The 22047-nt window shown below is 44.3% G+C and overlaps 1 protein-coding gene and 1 pseudogene across 2 annotated transcripts in view; one reads left to right on the top strand and one right to left on the bottom strand.

Annotated features, from left to right (window-relative positions):
- Positions 1-6182, top strand: part of TNNT1 (troponin T1, slow skeletal type) — a 57866-nt gene extending 51684 nt beyond the window's left edge. For both annotated transcript variants that reach the window (XM_088451001.1, XM_088451002.1), the window contains 4 exons: positions 1636-1745; positions 2787-2877; positions 2961-3001; positions 5924-6182. In XM_088451001.1, the coding sequence (XP_088307127.1) occupies positions 1636-1745; positions 2787-2877; positions 2961-3001; positions 5924-5969 (288 nt within the window). In that variant the 3' untranslated portion in view covers positions 5970-6182. The remainder of the gene's footprint in view (positions 1-1635; positions 1746-2786; positions 2878-2960; positions 3002-5923) is intronic.
- Positions 6183-19890: 13708 nt separating this feature from the next.
- Positions 19891-22047, bottom strand: part of LOC148501084 (NEDD4-like E3 ubiquitin-protein ligase WWP2) — a 39516-nt pseudogene continuing 37359 nt past the window's right edge.

Raw genomic sequence — 22047 nt, 5'->3', positions numbered from 1 at the left:
CCAGTAGTGGTCCCCCTATGCAGTACTCCCAGTAATGGTCCCTCTATGCAGTGCCCCCAGTAGCAATAATGCCCACTGTAGTAATGCCCCTAAAAGTAGTGCCCCCAATAGTAGTGCCCCCAGTTGTAATGCCGTTGTAGAGCCCCCAGTAGTAATGCTCCCTGCAGTGCCCCAGTAGTAATGCCTCTTGAAGTGCCCCCAGTAGTATGGGCCCCTGTAGTGCCCCCAGTTGTAGTGCTCCCAATAGTGCCTACAGTAGTAAGGACCCTGTAGTGCCCCCATATGATGCCCCCAGTAGTAAGGCTGCTGTAGTGCCCCCATAGCATGCCCACAGTAATAAGGCCCCTGCCCCTACAGTGCCCCAAGTAGTAAGCCCCCCCCCGCATGCGCGCGCACTCACACACACACCTTAAACCCTGCTCCAGTGCATGCTTCCATCCGTCCCTGACGCCCGTTCCTCGGAACTATGGGAATGCCGTTATAGTTGACTGCGAGACCCGGAATCCGGAGCTCAGGAGTGAGCTCCGTCCTCCGGGTTGCCGATGGTGCCGGGGGGGGGGGGGGGGAGAAGTACCAATCAGCGGCGCTCCTTCTCCATGCAGTTCCTCAGCAGTGCCTGGAACGGCCAGATGACAATAGAGCCAGGTGCCCCCTTCAGGGCTGGCGCCCAGCAGCAAATGACTCCATTGTCTCCCCGGGAGTTCCACCACTGATTAATAGCACTGTCAAGAGGTTATTCTTTGTTGTGTATACGACACTTCCTGACATTATCATATTGTGTAGAAATAGTAGAACACCCTTTAGCATTTGCTGCTAACACTGTCTTGATGCATCTATGCGCTGTCTGTATAATATTGTGGGCCATGAGCCAACACACACATTAAACCCTGATGTACACATGGAGTAAATGCTACCGTTTAAGCTTGGCACATCTTAGGGTGCAGTGTTTCTACAGAACATATGCATATTAATTTGCGCTTTTTACAGCAATTTTTCCTTATGACCGTAGGTGCAAATGTGTCCACCTCTACATAAGCCCCTATATCTTTAGCAGTACAGGTTGAGTCTCCCATATCCAAATATTCCGAAATACAGAATATTCCGAAATACGGAATATTTTTAGCATGACTGAGAAAATGAAACAATTGCTTTCTGATGGTTCAATGTACACAAACTTTGATTAAAGTACACATTATTAAAAATATAGTATAAAATAACCTTCAGACTGTGTGTATAAGTAAATGAATTTCTTGTATGTACACAAACTTTTTCTGATGCACAAAATTATTAAAAATAGTGTATAAAATGACCTGCAGACTGTGTGTATAATGTGTATATAACACATAAATGCATTCTGTGTTTAGATTTGGGTCCCATTCCCAAGATATTTCATTATTTAATGCCAATATTCCAAAATACAGAATATTCCGATATCTAAAATACCCCTGGTCCCAAGCATTTTGGATATGGGAGACTCAACCTGTAGTACTCCCAATTCTATGTACGGACCTTAATAAAGACTAAACGAGTAAATGTGAATAGGAATACATTTTATCTGACAGTTATGTTTATAAAACAATCATTTATTGTTAATTGTACCTTTTATTGATACAAATCCACTTGTCTGTGTTTAAGGCGGAGCAGAAAAGAGGAAAAAGGCAGACGGGGCGTGAAATGAAGAGAAAGATGCTGGCTGAGAGGCACAAACCTTTATGCATTGATCACATGAATGAAAACCAGCTGAGGTACTCACAGATTGCTGTGGCAGCCATGATGCATTGTTGATGCCAGGTTGAGATTTCTGTGCATGATACCAAGCCAAAGTTGTGCTCAATACACATATGTACTGCAACAACATATCTATGCCTTATGCTGCTTAGTTTTCTGACTTAACCCCTAGCTAAAATAATACATAAACCAATAGAGAAATGCTACACAAGTGCCTCCCTGTCCCTGATGATGTGGGTCATTTTCGCTTGTCTTCTCTATATATCACTTTCATGATTGTTTGCCTGTATCTAACTTACCTCAGGTTGGTATAGCATATTCACTAACATCTAAGCATGAGCAGTTACTGTATGTGGGTACTGCTTAGGTACATCATACCGTACATGTCAGATAATTAAAGGAAAAACACCAGGGGGATTAGCATGTGTTGAAATTTGTGTGTACTACAGGTGATGGTAATAGCAGAGTAATAGTACTCATCAGCAGATCCCTCAGAGTCACGAAACAGCCCAGTACTAAACCAGTGGAGTGGTTTATTTAGCAGAAATGTGGATGTACAGCCGTACTTACAGTTAGCACATAACAGACTTTTAGCATGTAGTGGAGCATACAGACCAGCAGGCGGCAACTGTACGTAGGTAGGCAGCGGTGCAGGATACAGGCGGTGAATGAAGTGTGGAGTGCAGTGACAAGATGGCGCCACACATGAAGAGAATACAAAATGGCAGCCATCTTGGTTATGTATTGATGCCACTTCAAAGGAGCATCATGGAGACTGTGCAGTAGCACTCTCCAACTTTCAACAGCATGGACACCTAGAACTGCATGGAGTGTCTGCCTTTCCCAAAATAGCTTTAAAAATAGGCACCAATCTCAGGAACTGAGATATAAATTGTATGCTTACTGTATCTGCAATATATACACTTACAGAATAAATATGGAAAGTATATAACCTCTTCTCATGACTATGTAATAGATGCAAGAATGATATAATTCATTTGAATCCCCAAAAGCTCTTCGTGTCAGCAATGGATTCTATGTTTTCATTATAATAACAGGGAGAAAACTAAAGAGTTCACAGACTGGATGTATCAACTTGAGTCTGAAAAGTTTGACCTAATGGAAAAAATGAGAACTCAGCGCTATGAGGTATGGTATACTTGCTGCTTGACATGTATAAATAAATATTTGCTGTACCGTGTGTGAACTTGCACTATTTGTTTGTCTTCTAGATTAATGTTCTTTACAACCGCATAAGCCATGCTCAAAAATTGTAAGTAATATTAGTTTCCTGCTGTCTCTCCAATATGTCCTGTCTAATAAGTTTATTTATAAGATACTAGCAAAAAGCACTATGGGCGTGATTCAGCAAGGAATGCACGGATGCAGACGCACGCAATCGGCCTATGTTCGCGAAGTGCGCATGCGTCTGGGTCGCAGAGCGTGTGCGCGAACCGCTCACTGCATCCGCAAAAGCGAGCGCAGTGAATACGCAGACCCAGGGATAAGTGTTTAACAGGAAGTGCCATTTGTGGGAGGATACGGGGAGTGGTCGGCCGAATGCAGGCGTGTCAGTGCGTTCGCATCCCATTACAGGGGCGTGCATAAAATTAGCTGCTGAGATGCCGGACGAAGCCTTGCGTCCCTCTGCGTGCAGGAAGTCTCTCATCTCCTGCGGCAGGGTCAGGTCTACCATTAGTCTGCGTGCGGCTCCGATGTTACTCGATGTTCCCGATGTTTTCTCAGTCTTGCGCATCAGTACGGACGTTAGCGGAGGGTAAAGGGGGTGACATTATGTAGTGCTGGGCGTCTGCATCTTTGTGCTGTGATTACCGTGCGTATGCATTAATTTACATATTCTCGCAGCGGTCGAGCGCGTGCGTCTGCATCCTTGCGTTCCTTGCTGAATCAGGCCCTATATGCACTATTTGACTGTAGTTATGCTTTGAAAACTCCTTTGATGCAATCTTGAAATAGTTTAAAACCAGGTAGACAATGAATAAGTTTAGATGAACCCAGAATATCTGCAGCAGTAAGCACTGTTGTTGCACCCAGTGCCAGAATACACGTCTTGCTCCAAATGCCAATTTACTTAGTATTCAGCATTGCCTGTATAGACTGTGATTTACCGTACCACTATATGGTATTATCACATTGACTGTATAGAGTATGTTCCCATGTCAATATACACAGTATTGTTCACTATTGACAAATACACATTATTGGTAGCAAAGTCTGTATATGGAATATTTCCTCAATGTATAATACCTCCAATGCAGTGTTCCAAACTTTCTTCAATCACCGCAACCTAGGATAACAGCAAAAATTCAGCAAAAATTATTAAATTAAGCGAATTGTGTTTATATGTCATTTAGGTTCAATTGTATGATAGTAGACAGGGTTGTGCTATAATTTGTCCATATATTTAATGATTGGCAGCCGCCAGCACTGGTTTTGCCTATTACACTGATCATAAATAATTTTATTTTGTCCTGGACTACCAACCTGTGGCAAGTGCCACGCGGCACCTAGTTTTGGAACCACTGCTCCAATGTATTAATGGCTCTCCCCTATCGCCAGTATAAACAGTACTGTTCCCCATGTCATTATACACAGCGTTGCTCCACATACTTAGATACAATATTGTGACCAAAACCAGGGCCCTTGAGACAGCCGCTGGGCCCAGGCACTGTAGGGGGCATGGCCGAATATGGGAGGTGATGCCACACCTCCTCCCCGCCCTGTAAAGGAAGACTTTTGCTCCTTTCAGCAGATTGCCCAGGAACTTTACAAAAGGACAGGGTAATTAGTACCTGCTCCCCTTCCACTCTTGGCACCCCTGGCATTTCTGTGAAGCTCACTGGCAGTGCCCGCACTATTTTCACCCATTTGCAGTAAAATTACTAAAAATAAAATCAAAGTGAGGATGAAGTGATCTTAAGCACTTTAGATCATTACATAAATGTGATACGTTGAACTCAGATTGATTTATGAATTTGGATGTGCTCACAAGAGATAGGATATAAATACCAGACTTTCCATTCAGCTTGTCATATTTGTAATATGTCATGCATGGATGTGTGGAGATACTGTAAGGTACAAAGTTTGCTACATAGCTGTTATCACAGATGACGTGGTCAGGGCATGTGCTATCTGGTTATAACCAGATATTAAATATTTCTACTGTCCTTGATTGTTACAAAAGACAGTTCATAGAGTCTTCCTATTATCTGAAATTAGTAGGGTCTATTTACTAAGCAGTGTTAGGAGAAGTGAAGAGTGAAAAGTGATAAGGTGCCAGCCAATCAGCTCCTAACTGCCATCTCACAGGCTGTGTTTGAAAAATGACAGTTGGGAGCTGATTGGCTGGCACCTTATCACTTTTCAGTCTTCACTTTTCACGTCTCCTCACACTGCTTAGTAAATAAAACCCTAGGTCAGTTTGTGTGGTCTAATGCTGGGTACACACTAGGACGACAGATCAGCCACCCGGCCGATCTGCTGTCCTATCTGATGATTGGTAAGTGCATACACACTGACCAATCGTCGGCCCGATGCATCGTGATTGACGTCACAATTGGGCGGGTATTTACATGTGCTTGCCCAGTTCAGCTGTCAATCACTAGTGGCCTCTTTAGCAAGTGTACGGGCGGTCAAAAGCACGATGCACCAACATATTTGCAGAGATATTGGGCATCGGCCGTGCTGCACAGCCGACGCGATATGTCTGTGAACGACATACTTCACAGCCATATCACTGGTACACACCAGCCGACACAACCACAATATATCGGCCGTTCATTTGAACGGCCGATATGTCGGCCAGTGTGTACCCAGCATAAAGGTGGAAGAAGATAAAGTTTCCTGGTTTGTTATCAGATGAAACCCTCAGATTGCCGCAATGTGTCGTTCAGCACATTGCGTCCATCAACATCCCATAGAGGTGCGCAGGAAAATGTGTAATGTTAGTGTCTTTTGTAATAGGAAAATGTGTGCGCAACGTACATCACGTAACATTCAGCGGCACATCATGCAGAACTGAATCAGGCTCAGCCCCTTTGTGTTGCGACTAAATTATTAGTAAGAATAAAGGGTCTATATAGTGAATAATAAAAGGCTAGTCAGTGTGCAAGATTGAGTAATAAAGATTTATACAGTATCTACATTAATTTATGTCTTTTGTATTGGCCCATAGCAAAAAAGGAGCAGGAAAAGGACGTGTTGGAGGGCGCTGGAAGTAAAGAGCCATATTGATGATTGCTAGTAACCCTAGACATATCCCGCGTGCTCTAATTTTCACGTCATGTCTCTATTGGACCATCATCCAAGCTCTACGCCATACTGCTGCCTTCCATCGCCTTCTAATGTATAGCATATCGCAGCACAAGCTAAATACATTGTCAGCAATTATCCAGATCTCTGCGTATTTTGAGTCCAACCACCACAGAAATGTCCCTTGCTAAATAAAAAGCAATGCAAAAACATCTGTGTGATTTTTTATGGCTCACATGTCTGCAAAGTATCTTACTTAGGCTTCACCACAATCCTCAGAGAAACTAGAGTGTGATTTATTATCATTGTGGTATTCTTACTCACTGTATATTTCATTATACAAATATAATCACTTGTGACTCTGAGCTGTCTAGTAGTAATGAATCATTACAGGAGCTGAAACGCAATTTACCAATGTTTATTTGGTGAAGGTCTGTATTACAGTAAAGTCCGCAATGCTGTATCATATTTGCTAAACTCCCTTCATTGAATAACACTTTAGACCAGGGATGGGGAACCTCAGGCCCGGGGGCCGTATAAGGCCCCCGGAATCATTTGGTCTGGCCCTCTGAACTTTTTTCTGCTATCCTCATCTGGCTAGCAGGGTGCCTAGAATGGCACCCTGCAGCCAGAATCTAACCAATGCCCTTACAGCTCCCCGGAGCATCCTCAGGATGCTCCGGGCATTGTTGTAATCACCGGCGATTGTGGCTTCGCCCTGTGTGATGTCACACGTAGGAGGCGTGGTCTGCACCAGGCCCGCAAATAATGTTATATTTATAAAAATGGCCCTCGGCAGAACAAAGGTTCCCCATCCCTGCTTTAGACCATGGAGAGGGGCACCTGAAGCCTACAGGATTTACCAATATAACACTGTATATTTTTTCTTTATCCAACCAGATCTTTTTGTTGGCAACATGAGCAACCATTTTGTGTGAGATGTGCATTTCCATAGTACATACGTGTGCCAAAAATGTACACGCATACATCTGTGTATAATATTTAGTGTGTCATTGACTTGTGTACCCTCACACCTAGACTGGCAGATGAGTTTAAGCAGGGACAGGCAAGCATAGCCCGGGTACAGTATGGACATTTTCATGATAGTGATATAGTTAAACGTGGACACAAGCTCAGATACGAATTTTAGGTGGCGTATCTTTAGCAGGTGTGGAAGGGCTGGTGCAAACAATGCACAATGATAATGATGATTACCAGCAGCGCTACCTAGCTGACTCTGATTATGAATTGGCCTCTTCAGCAGATAACACTTATTTCATTAGTCTAAATCTAATTTAATTGGCATTTCCATCTTGGGATGCGTCTGAGTAAACATATGTATGTAATATATTCTTGCTGACTGTTGCGCTGGTTTTGGCAGCCATGTTCAGACAGGCATTCTGCGCCTCCATAGGGCTGGTGCAATGTTCGATGATGCAGGTGGAGTCACTCTGCGGAAAAAGAAGCAGTCTCGCCTGCATTAGCCAGGGCACAAGTCTATATAAATGCTGCCACGCCATTAGACAGGTGAACACACAGCTTCAGCCAGGGGTTCCAGACAGGGAGGGTTTGGAATTTCAAATAAAAATAATGATGACTAAACTCCTTAAATGTATATATATATTTTTTATTTAAATAATTATACTATGCAAATAGCTCCTCCCAACTTTTTACATTTGTAAACTAGGCCACTCCCCAATATTATTATGTACCCGAAACATTACCATATTTCAGAGGTTCCCAAACTCTGCAACTACAGTCCAGATTTTAAGGATATCCATGTTTGAGCACAGGTGACTTAATTAGTACCTCAGTCTATTTGATTTAACCATAAGGTCTTAAGTGCCTTAAAACCTGTACTTAAAGGAGGAGTTTGGGAACCTCTGCTTATTTTAAGAACAATCCTCATTTACTGCTGGTAGCTGGTGCATAATACAACTAGTTTATGGGTGGCCAACAAATGATGGTATAACCAGGGGGACAGGACGTTCTACCCTAAACCCTAACGGTCCAGGTTTTAAGGATAACCATGCTTGGGCGCAGGTGACTTAATTAGTTTCTAAATTATTTGATTTAACCATCTGTGCTCAACCATGGATATCCTTAAAACCAGGACCGTTAGGATGCCTTGAAGGCCCGAGTTTGGGAACCTCTGGCCTAATTAATGAAAACATATGTCTTTGAGTAATAATTGGCATATATAAATGTGTACATTTATATTAAGTAATTCTTGAAGATATGTAAAGAATGTCTTCATATCTATATAGTCTGCCAAATATCAAGTTACAAATCTTTATTTAGCTGCGTTATAGTAAAAAAATGTGTATTAAACATTGGCCAAAAAAAGAGAAAAGATTACCCCGAGCCATGATTGCCAGTATTGTACTGCAATCTATAACAATGAACACTACATGCAAATACTAATGCTTACACAAATAGATTTGAATAGCAAATGCAGGGAAAATTCAAGTTTCTCTTCTATGAGAGGGTACATTGGAAGACTGACAAAAATACATGTAAGGATTTGCATTCTATTTCTGGATATATAAAGGATATGGTAACAAACACAATAATAGGAAAAAGGATGCCAACAATATTAGGTATTTGTTTGCGTGACAAAAAAGTTACCATTCAGATTTCAAACATGGTGAATAAAATATACTGTATACCTAAAGTGGTGCTTTGTATATTTATTTTAGATTTGAAAAAAGCAGCTTTCAATCAACTTAGTTTGTAGTCAGTAGAGAATCTTCTTCCTAGAGACAGTAGTCAAAGCCATACATCAGGGGTCTTCAACCTTGGCCCTCCAGCTGCTGTGGAACTACACATCCCGGCATGCACTGCCATAGTTTTAGCATTCTATTATATCAAAAAGGTGGAAGTGCATGCTGGGATGTATAGTTCCACAGCAGCTGGAGGGCCAAAGTTGGGCGTGGTGACATGTTTTGTGTCATCATAGACCCACCCCCGCTACACTATGTCACTATTTGCACAAGGCTATAATGATGCAATTTGCCACAATTTGCGTATAAAAGCCCTTGGCTGACCATTTTCAATAGGGAAGTGAGTGGGATGTGGGAGGGTGCACTGCTGTCCCAGAAATCGGGGAGAACTCTGCATATCCCAGCAATGTAGGCAAATATAGGCTACGACACAGTGCAAAATCCTCTCTGGTGATTCCATACACTTCAATTTGTGCAGATGCTGATGGGAGGAGTTGGATGAAGTGCGGCCATTCTGTGCCATGTATGGACTAAGTACCCCAGTGCATCTGTGTTTAGTTACGCATGGCAGAACAAGATAAAATAAGAAAGTGTTTTTTTAGGAGGCGGACTGGCACACAAGCATTACCACTCTGTAGAAAGGCAGGATTTTTGCATCAGTTCTTAGCTAGTCTAAAAGTTTCAGTTTCTTTGTCCACAGTGTGTATGTGCATCTTAGTGTACTGCTAGGGGCGCCGAGAAGGTTGGCGGTGTCCGGGCCAACTGCTTAGGTGGACGAGTGTTCCCATTTGCTACATGCGGCGTGGCTTCGTGGCACTGTACATAGTACTTTACTTTTTTATTTTTTAGGGGACGTGGCCACTCCTCCCAGGGCCGGTGCAAGGTGCCTGGGCGCCCTAGGCAACATTTCACCCTCCACCCCTGCTCCCTCCAATTCATACTATGCCATATATTAGTGACGCTAATTTATAATATGCCACACAGCAAAGCCCCAAAATCATACTGTACCTCATAACACTGCCCCCAATTCATAACATGTTATGTTCCACAATTCATTATATGCCACACCAATTCATAATTATGCTACATATCAATGCCTCCAATACATAATATAATACACATTTATGCTCCAACACATATGACACACATTTATGCTCCAATACATAATATGACACACATTTATGCCCCAATACATAATATGACACACATTTATGCTCCAATACATACTATGACACACATTTATGCTCCAATACATAATATGACACACATTTATGCTCCAATACATAATATGACACACATTTATGCTCCAATACATAATATGACACACATTTATGCTCCAATACATACTATGACACACATTTATGCTCCAATACATAATATGACACACATTTATGCTCCAATACATAATATGACACATTTATGCCCCAATACATACTATGACACACATTTATGCTCCAATACATAATATGACACACATTTATGCTCCAATACATACTATGACACACATTTATGCTCCAATACATACTATGACACACATTTATGCTCCAATACATAATATGACACACATTTATGCTCCAATACATAATATGACACACATTTATGCTCCAATACATAATATGACACACATTTATGCTCCAACACATAATATGACACACATTTATGCTCCAATACATAATATGATACACATTTATGCTCCAATACATAATATGACACACAATTATGCTCTAATATCTAAAATGACACACATTTATTGCCCAATACATAATATGACACACATTTATGCTCCAATACATAATATGACACACATTTATGCTCCAACACATATGACACACATTTATGCTCCAATATATGACACACATTTATGCTCCAATACATAATATGACACACATTTATGCTCCAATACATACTATGACACACATTTATGCTCCAATACGTAATATGACACACATTTATGCTCCAATACATAGTATGACACACATTTATGCTCCAATACATAATATGACACACATTTATGCTCCAATACATAATATGACACACATTTATGCTCCAACACATATGACACACATTTATGCTCCAATACATAATATGACACACATTTATGCTCCAATACATAATATGACACACATGTATGCTCCAATACATAATATGACACACATTTATGCTCCAATACGTAATATGACACACATTTATGCTCCAATACATAATATGACACACATTTGTGCTCCAATACATAATATGACACACATGTATGCTCCAATACGTAATATGACACACATGTATGCTCCAATACGTAATATGACACACATTTATGCTCCAATACGTAATATGACACACATTTATGCTCCAATACATACTATGACACACATTTATGCTCCAATACATAGTATGACACACATTTGTGCTCCAATACATAATATGACACACATGTATGCTCTAATACATAATATGACACACATTTATGCCCCAATACATAATATGACACACATGTATGCTCCAATACGTAATATGACACACATGTATGCTCCAATACGTAATATGACACACATTTATGCTCCAATACGTAATATGACACACATTTATGCTCCAATACATAATATGACACACATTTATGCTCCAATACATAGTATGACACACATTTGTGCTCCAATACATAATATGACACACATGTATGCTCTAATACATAATATGACACACATTTATGCCCCAATACATAATATGACACACATGTATGCTCCAATACGTAATATGACACACATGTATGCTCCAATACATAATATGACACACATTTATGCTCCAATACATAATATGACACACATTTATGCTCCAATACATAGTATGACACACATTTGTGCTCCAATACATAATATAATACACATTTATGCTCCAACACATATGACACACATTTATGCTCCAATACATAATATGACACACATTTATGCTCCAATACATAGTATGACACACATTTGTGCTCCAATACATAATATGACACACATTTATGCTCCAATACATAATATGACACATTTATGCCCCAATACATAATATGACACACATTTATGCTCCAATACATAATATGCAGGGGTGGATTGGGATGCAAAACCAGCCCGGGAAATTTCTGGAAGCAGCCCTAATTGAGGTGGGGTTAGTTGAGGGGGCGGGGTCTGTAGAGGTGGGGAGATCAGGGCCATAACAGGGCACAGTAGCAGCCTGTGCCGGCCAAGCCCACTAAGTGTGCAACGTCATGACATTGTGCACGTGCGCATGACATCCTGGTGTTACACGAAAAGGGGCACAGCAGTCAAAATCCAAGCACCAGAATCCTGACGGTAAGTAGTATAGATAGGGGGAGGGTTAGGCACTAGGGGGAGGGTTAGGCTGCAGAGGGGAAGGGTTGGGGTTCTTACCTAGTTGGGTCGAGATTCTGACTGTCGGGATGCTGGTTTTGGTATTGTGACCGCTGGGATCCCGTACCCAACCTAATTGAAAGTAATTGTTGTTTTCTTATTTTGTTTGTGAATGCTACTTAAGGGGTCACCAAACCTAGAGTACAAAGTAAATTATATAACAGAACTATCAAACTCCCTGTCAGTTTTCCCATTGAAGAATACTAGGCTTAATTCACTAGAGGACCCAAATGCAATCACAGCTGCATTCTCTCACGGATCGCAGTTGCTAAAATATGCTAATGCCCTTCAAAGCACCGCCAAGCACAGGGATGCCCATTGCTGCCTTCTCATATACCTACGCCGACGTACAACTGTGTACACATCGGTACCATCGCCGTACATCGGGCAGTCACGCAGCAAGTAAGTTATGTCTGACCAGCCGCAAAACACTGCACCTTTCCTGACACGCACAGAGGCCTCATACTCTGAATGCAATTGCAAGGGATAATTTATGCACGCCCATGAAACGGCGTTCAAACGTTCAGACACACCTGCATTTTTTGGACAACCCCCCCCATTACCTCCCCCAAATGCTGACCTGTCACTCACTTTGCGAATAGATCCTCTGTGCGAATGTAATCGCACTGCAATCACTGTGAATGCGCAATAGTAAACAAATGCTCGTTCTGCGTAAATATTGGCATTGCGTTCTCTGGTGAATTAGGCCCACTGAGCGCAGTTTTTTAACCATCTTTTACAGGCAATGGATGTGAATAGTACATTATACTGCACATAAAATGTGAATGTAAAGTCAGACATCTCAAGTTATGGTATGGAAACTTTTACATATACATGTTTAAATGTGATTAGCTGGTTTTTTTTTATTATTTATTTCTAATGGTTCTGTAAGGCAAGTAACACATGGGTGTAAGGCAAGTAACACATGCGTGTAAGGCAAGTAACACATGGGTGTAAGGCAAGCAACACATGGGTGTAAGGAAAGTAACACATGGGTGTAAGGCAAGTAACACATGGGTCTAAGGCAAGTAACACATGGGTGTAAGGCAAGTAACACATGGGTGTAAGGCAAGTAACACATGGGTGCTTGGAGTGAATGCATGTATCAGCCCCATGACCTCCAGCAATTACACTGTCCCCCAAATTCAGGTACAAGCAGTTTCTTCCTACCTTGTCCTCCTGTCCTGTGAAAAGTGCAGGGAGCCAGGACAGTCAGTGTGGTGAGGAGGGGACGCAGAGGAGGCACATGCAGTGACTCAGTCGAGGAGCAGGAAGAGGAGGGCTGAGCCGTGCAGCCCACTGAGCCCCGTGATAGGTAGGCTGGCGACCCCTGGGGAGGGGCCAGCCAGTGTGTAGCAATGTCGGACAGGCTGGCCCCAGTCCCCGATATGAGTGTGAAGCCTGGCCGGCCTCTCACTGCCCTGGCTGCCGCTGTGTGCCGCGCGGCCGCAGCACATAGCTGACAGCTGTCAGCACCTTTTCATGCTCAGCGCTGCTCCAGCTCCTATCGCGGCAGCCACAGTTAGATGAATCAGGCAGGCATGGGAGAGAGAGTGGCCACTGCGGGGAGCATGGGGCCCGGCCCAACGGGAAACGTCCCGCCGTCCCGGTGGCCCAATCCGCCCCTGATAATATGACACACATTTATGCTCCAATACATAATATGACACACAATTATGCTCTAATACCTAAAATGACACACATTTGTGCCCCCAATACATAGTATGACACACATTTGTGCTCCAATACATAGTATGACACACATTTGTGCTCCAATACATAGTATGACACACAGATGTGCACCAAAGTTATTGTATGCCACATAGTCATGAATTATGCCAAACAATGCCCCTAGTACATATGCCACACATGTGACACAAATTATTTATATGCCATACAGCTGTGCCCCAATACATCATGGCACACATCCATGCCCCAATATATTTATGCCACACATAAGTGTTCCAATATATGTCAGTACCCATTACTCCCCCCACATACACACACCTGCCAGTACTCATTAAACCCACACACACATACACTAACCCGGTCAGCACTCAATAAAACCAGTCTCACACACACTAAACCAACCTGTCTGGGATTGAAAGAGACAACCTTTTTTTTGTGGACCCAGCGGCGCCCTCCAGTGGCCAGCACCCCTAAGCAGCCACCTAAAGCTGCCCAATGGTAGCAACGGCCCTGACTCCTCCAAGATTTCACCATGCCTTCCTCAGTACCGGGGCCTGTCGCTAGCCACTATATCCTAAAAGTTGGATGTTTTGTTTTATCATGAGCAGGTATTGGTGTGTGTGTGTGTGTGTGTGTGTGTGTGGTGTGTGTGTGTGTGTGTGTGTCAGTCAGTCCCCGGAAGGAATTGACTCCGATTAGTGCAGAGTGGAGGATTGTGCAAGGAGATAAGTAGACTTGTAATGCATTTGTTGCAGCCTATAGGCTGAAATATCAACTGAGAGCAAGAATGAGACAGTCCTGCTACAACCTTGAGGGCTGGAACACTTGGCTAGTGGCGACCGTTATTGCCTTGAGGGCTGGTGAGGTGTTGCAGCCTTGAAGGCTGGTAAGCCTTGGCGTGAAGCAGTCTCTGGCCTGTGGACAAGAAGTGCAGCTTGTGCCGCCCGGTTGATATGTAACCGTACACTAGTTTGCGTACAAGGAGTGCAGAAGTGCGGCTTGTGCCGCCAGGTTGACACAAGTAGCAGTACACAGCTTGCGTACACTCGGTGCACTGGTGCGGCTTGTGCCACCGGGTTGACACAAGCGTTAACTCACTGGATAGCTGTAAACGGGATGCTGAGGTGCGGCCCGTGCCGCCTAGATGACACAAGCGGCAGGAGACTAGAATGCGGACTGTGCCGCCTGGATGACACAAACAGCAGAACTCAAAACTAAGCAGACGTGGAGACTGGATGATCGACTGGACACATGGATTTTTATAACATGTTAATCTTGGAGGGTTCCTCTTTAGAAGTACTGCAGCGAGAATATTAGCCAACCTAAGGGGGTCTATTCATGTAGAACATGAAGTGGCTACTAAAAGATATTGCTATATATCGCATCACAATCGATGCGATATATAGTGATGTTTAGTAGCCATTCATGTACACTTACCTGTCCGACATCTTCGGGCGTTGTCCAGCCCCTACGCAATACCTGGGCGTAGTGAGAAGACAGACATATCGGGAGCCCAATATGTCTTTATTCTTAGTGTGCATGCCCCGGCATCCGAGAGTAGCAGGTTACGTCAGACGTGCTGCAATGGACGCTGGGAAAAGGGGGCGGAGCCAGCGCCGGGTGCTGGACAGACAGCAGGGAAGTATACAGCTTCCCTGCTCTGTTCAGCTTCCGGTACAGATAGCTCCATCCTCAGATGGCGAATCTGTACCGCAGGAGAGGAAGGAAAAGCTGAGCTTTCCGTTCCTTCATGAATCGCATCAGGGCTGGACTGGGACTAAAATTAGGCCCTGGCATTTAAACAACACACAGGCCCACCTTGGCGTCAGCATCTGGCTCCTGGCATAGACTCCTCCCCTTACTAATCCTGACTCTTCCCACATCTAAAGGTGCATACACACTAGACGATATGCTCCCTGAGCGATATCGTCTAGTGTGTCCCCGGCAGGCTGTGCTCAATGTCGTTCATGACATTGAGCACAGCCGCTGAACGATATCATTAGCGATATCGTTCAGCGCCGGGCTCTCTCACCCATTCCCTGACATGCAGCAACCTGACGAGGTTGTCAGGTTGGCCTGCATGTCAGCGCGATGAACGATGATGACGAACGACCCGCGGGAACGCGCGTCGTCGTCATCGTTCATCTTTTTTGTGTTAAAAATGGACGATAAAGTGGACGACTGAACGATAACGATATCGTTATCGTTCAGTTGTCCACTTTAATCGCCCAGTGAGTACGCACCATGAGACTATGCTCTTACATATATAATTCATATTAGAACAACATACAAGTGTACATCATTCTCTCTATTAAAATACACACAACAGAGCTCTTCCTGCAAGGGATTCAAACATGTGTCATGGTCAGACATTTGGTATTTGGCTGGTTCTGTTAGCTATATGTGGTACTTCATTGGTGTAGGTCACACACAAAGAAAAGGGAAGGCATTTTTCCAATTGACCAAGCCCTATCTTAGCAGTTGTAGAGGATTAGATAGCGTTCACTGTAGGAATTTTTAGGTCAGGGGTGCTAAACCACACATCTGTACACATCAAAGCAGAGCCATAACTACACATTGTGGTACTCTGTTTACATAAAGAGCATTGGTGCCCCCTCCACACCCCAAGGCGGGGAAGAGCGCGCCGTAGGCTCGCTTTGAAAAAAACAGGGTCTAGTCTCGCTGGCAAAGGGTGTACCACACAATAGTACCTCCAATTCAAATTATGCCACACAGTAATGCCCCTTAGTCACATTACAGCACACAGTAGTGTCCCTTACACATTATGCCACACACCTTAATGGCCCTTACACATTATGCCATACACCATTATGGCCATTACACACATAGGCAAAACTAGACATTTGGTAATGGGTGGTCCCAGCAGGGCTGCCAAGACAATGGGCAGGCCCAGGTATGGTGGATTTGCATGACTACATGGGAGGGCATGGCAACTCCCTCTCATTTACAGCATGATTATAGTGTGAGCTGCTGTGAAGGTGTGAGTTGAGTTGTGTGTTGTTGCTGCATATTGGAGACATTGGTTACACCTCTCCTGTACTCCCATGCTCCTAAAGATATTTGGGTACTTTGTACCCATCCTCCTGGGTCCCAGTTCCGACCCATCACCAGAACTTTTGTTTCCTAGAGAGTTTGCCATTACATAGATCTCATGACCTTTACGTAGGTAAAGGTTTCTATCTTCAACTCTAGTCCCTGTGATGTGTTGTGCTGGGCATACACTATCAGCAGATCGCCCTGATAATTGTACTGTGTGTGCGGGTGACCGAGCGTAAAATATCAATTGGTCGGGCATGCTGGACGGTCCTGCTTGCCTGTCCGATGCGATATTCTGTCAATTAAATGTCGGCCAAATTCGGCAGTGTATGCCCAGCTGCAGCCCACTGACAGACATTTCCCTTTTCCTTAACCGGGAAGGAACGGGGAAATGTCTCCTCCCCAGGGGCGGAGGACAGAGTAATCCTGCAATATCTGTTGGGGGTCAGGCTGCCAGATAAGATGTCTGCTTGTATACACTGGCAGACATTTTATCTGCCAGTGTACACCCAGCAATAGGAATGAAGCTGCATCAGCGACATCTTCACTCTGCTTTCAGGACTCCTCCCCATGCCTGGTCTGCTGACTACTCATGTGCAGCGGCCATTGCTGGGGAGGGCTCCGGGCTAACACACCGGCAACCCGTACACATCCCATATATATATATACACATTTTCGTGTTTTGGTTTTGGATCTGGATCTTTCTTCGTGTTTTGGATCTGGATTGGTTTTGCCAAAACCACCCTTCCGTGTTTTGGGTTCTGGGTTTTGTGTTTTGGATCTGTATTTTTTTTTAAAAAAAGCATAAAAACAGCTAAAATCACAGAATTTGTGGGTTTTTCTGCTCCTATGCTATTATTAACCTCAATAACCTTAATTTCCACTCATTTCCAGTCTATTCTGAACACCTCACACCTCACAATAGTGTTTTTATGTCCAAAAGGTTGCACCGAGGTAGCTGGATGACTATGCTAAGCGACACGAGTGGGCGGCACAAACACGTGGCCCATCTAGGAGTGACACTGCAGTGGCAGACAGGATGGCAGTTTGAAAAACTAGGCCCCAAACAGTACATAATGCAAAGAAAAAAAAGAGGTGCAAGATGGAATTGTCCTTGGGCCCTCCCACCCACCCTTATGTTGTATAAACAGGACATGCACACTTTAACAAACCAATCATTTCAACGCCATGGTCTGCCACACAACTGTGGCTGAAATGATTGGTTCGTTTGGGGCACCCACAAAACAAGCTGGCAATTAATCTGTCCCTGCACAAACTGGCTCTACGGAGGCAAGATGTCGTCCTCATCCTCCTCATCCACCGATTCCTCACCCTCTTCAGTGTTGTGTACATCATCCTCACAGAGTCTTAATTCGTCCCCACTGGAATCCACCACCACAGGTCCCTCTGTACATTCTGGAGGCTGGTATCCTTGGAAGAGTTGATAATTCATTTTTATGAACTTCATCTTCTCCACATTTTGTGGAAGCAACCTCCTACCAGCCTTTTGCTGACAAGGTTTCCGGCTGCACTAAACACTCTTTCGGAGTACACACTGAAGGGGGGGCAACTCAAGTAAAATAGAGCCAGTTTGTACAGGGGCCTCCAAATTGCCTCTTTTTCCTGCCAGTACAGGTACGGACTGTCTGACATGCCTACTTGGATGCTGTCACCGATGTAATCCTTTAACAGACAGACGCACGCTTGTCGCTGCTGCTTTGAGGATGCAGGTGCGGCTACAGCCCACACAATTCACAAAGATAGAAAAAAAAAGAAGAATTTTTTTTATATTTTGTGGAGCGCACTTTGAGGGTTACACCACCCTTTAACAGACAGACGAACGCTTGTCGCTGCTGCTTTGAGGATGCAGGTGCGGCTACAGCCCAAACAATTCACAAAGACAGAAAAAAATAATTTTTTATTTTTGTGGAGTGCACTTTGAGGGTTACACCACCCTTTAACAGACAGATGCACGCTTGTCGCTGCTGCTTTGAGGATGCAGGTGCGGCTACAGCCCACACAATTCACAAAGACAGAAAAAAAAATAACCCTTTCTGGGTTACAGCACCCTTTAACGGACGAGCCAGCCGGCCCTTTACTTATGGGACAAAGGCGCACGCTTGGCGCTGCTCCTTTGTTGATGCACGTGTAGCCACAGTGCACACAATTCACAAACACAGAAAATATTTTTTTATTTTGTTTGGAGTGCAGTTTGGGGGTTACAGCACCCTTTAATGGTCAAGCCAGCCGGCCCTTTACTTATGACACAGGCGCACGCTTGGCACTACTTTATTGATGCACGTGCGGCTACTGCGCACACAATTCACAAACACAGAAAAATATTATTTTTTTTTTGCACTTGGGGGAGCACCTTTGGTGGACAGAGCACCCCCTGGACAACACTACAGCACCCCTTTAGGACTGGGACACTGCACAGGACTTTGGAGTGGACACAGCCCCTATGGACAACTGACTGCACAACACAGTCCAGCCAGCCCCTATGGACTTTGGAGGAGTGGACACAGGCCCTATGGACAACAGCAGCACAGCACAACACAGCCAGCCCCTATGGACTTTGGAGGAGTGGACACAGCCCCTATGGACAACAGTAGCACAGCACAACACATCCAGCCCCTTTGGACTTTGGAGGAGTAGACACAGCCCCTATGGACAACATCAGCACAGCGCAGCACAGCACAGCACAACACTACACTACACAGCCCAGCCAGCCCTAACTCCCACCCTCCCTCTTCACTGTCCACAGCAGAGTGAGAAAATGGCGCCGACGCGGGTACCTTATATAGAATCCAAAACCCGCAAGACCCGGAAGGCGGGATGATGACGTTTTGCCTCGATTTCAGATCCGAGTCAGGCGGGAAAAGTCGAGCCTGACTCGGATCGGCCTCGGATCGGGGGGGTTCGGATTTCAGAAATCCGAACCCGCTCACCCCTAATAATTGTTCATCAGGTTTCCTATAACTACAAGACATTTCATCATGTTACAATCGGCCAATCAGACACTAACCCAACAATCCTGCAAAGCCATCTAGAGGTAAGCTGCTGGTGCCGGTCACAAATTGCAGCAGGCGGATCCAGTCTTGGTTGTCCATCTCATTGACAAACTACATCAGGATGAAAGAGTAATCGTTATACATCATCGCCCCACTAGTGGGAAATCAGATGCATTTGTACATGTGCGGATCTAGAAGACTTCTATACCACCTGTCTACCGCAGTACATGTCACTGTGTCACAGTGATGCAGCATAAATACTGTTATATATTCATACAGTATATAGCTGGGACAGACACACAGCCATCTACATATAACCACGTGTAAGATTACATGGGCTGCATGCTTACAGAAACATTAGTGTTACATGAAAACAAGGCATCACCTGTCACAGAAGGAAAAGGGATGGACAATGGGCCTGTGCTAAACAGTGATGACTGATCCATGGAATAAGAGACACATGTATTATAGGCCATGGCATACATATCACACAGTAATATAATAAATGCAGTTATCTGATATGCCAAGAAACATAATATTATTATTACATATGACCTATCAGTAGGGTCACTTACCTGCCAGAACCAGACGACTTGTTTGCTGTTCCGTCTGTAGCGCTGATAGACCGTGTTCCTCTGCCACTCCAACACGTCTATGTCTTGTACGCCGCACAGCATCACCGGCAAAACCAAATGCCATTCTCTTACCCTATACTTCGGTTACTACTACCAGCCAAAGCCTATTTGCCCACTGTGGCTAGGAAAATAGTGCATACGGAAAATGCGCCCATATACAAACATCTGCTGGATTCTGCCTTAGACCTGACGGTGTATTATATATATCATATCCAGGGGCATTTCTACAGAGGAGGGGGCCTGTGTGCACCCTCTGACCGGGCCCCCTCCTCTCTCTGCAGCAGCGGACGCGCTCAGCGCCGCAGCACTTGTAAACTCTAGAGTGTGCCCGGAGTCTATAGCTCATGCGCAGGTCACACTAGTGTTATTTCTCTAGTGCGCATGCACAGAACATCGGAAAAATGGCCGCGGTGGCCATTTTTCAGGTGTTTTCTCTGGTGAGACAGCCCGGCGTGGGATTTCGGAGGGGTGAGTAATTAAAACATATGGGTGCAGGGTGTGACGTGTGAGCCCATGTGCACCGTGTGTACCGCACACCCTGCACCCATTATACATACGCCCCTGATCATATCCTATACTATAGCTGCAGTAACTGGACACCAGAGTACCTGATTATCATCCATAGCCTTAATTACAAGTAGGAGTATAAACAGGAGCTTTATCTGATCACTATGAGAACCATTTATTAATGATGTCATTTGCAATGCAACCTGGGTGCAATATTAGCCGGGATGTAACAAATTTCACCCACAGGGACAGGGGCTCTGAAAGGAGACAGTCCCTGTAATGTGCTGTGAGTGTAGTGATCTCGTCAGCGGTCTCTTCACTCCTGTGCCAGTGATCCTGTGCATGCCGGGAAAGGGTTCCTATGGGACCCTCTCCCGGCTAGTTTTGCTAAGTGCATCAGGCTACAACAGGCTTACACCAACTTCAGATGGCGTCAGCTGCGGAGACTAAGGGGTCTATGTACTAAGCAGTGTTAGGAGACAGAGTGAAAAGTGATAAGTCTGTGATAAGTGCCAGCAAATCAGCTCCCAACTGTCATTTTTCAAACACAGCCTGTGAGATGGCAGTTGGGAGCTGATTGGCTGGCACCTTATCACTTACTTATCACTTTTCACTCTGTTTCTTATCACTGCTTAGTACGTAGACCCCCAAGTAACTTGGAAAATCTGATAGCATTGCATCCCCCATAGAAACCTATGTGCTGGCGGAAATGGAGGGACAGCAGCGATCCCTCCATAATACATTCCGGGGATACTAAATATTTGCAGGTGTCCTCCCAAATGGGTGTTTTTTGGGAATACACCACAAAATATAACGGAGGTTAGGAATAGAGCCGACGGCACATAAACTTCTAGTCAGGGATAGAGGGGTTAATAAAGTTAAAAATGTTTGTTTACAGTTATAGGCAGATGCGATAGGACGTTAGGTTAGGGGTGGAGTTAGGGAGAGGGGTAGAGAATTTACTGTGGTAAAAATCTGCCTCTTTTGAATTGATCTGCGACCAGGAAAGTACAGTTCCTTCTAG

This window comes from Taudactylus pleione, unplaced genomic scaffold (assembly GCF_031769625.1).
Source record: "Taudactylus pleione unplaced genomic scaffold, aTauple2 ptg000535l, whole genome shotgun sequence".
NCBI lineage: Eukaryota > Metazoa > Chordata > Amphibia > Anura > Myobatrachidae > Taudactylus > Taudactylus pleione.
Note: the sequence above shows the minus strand (reverse complement) of the source record. Positions and strands in the feature narration are given on the sequence as shown.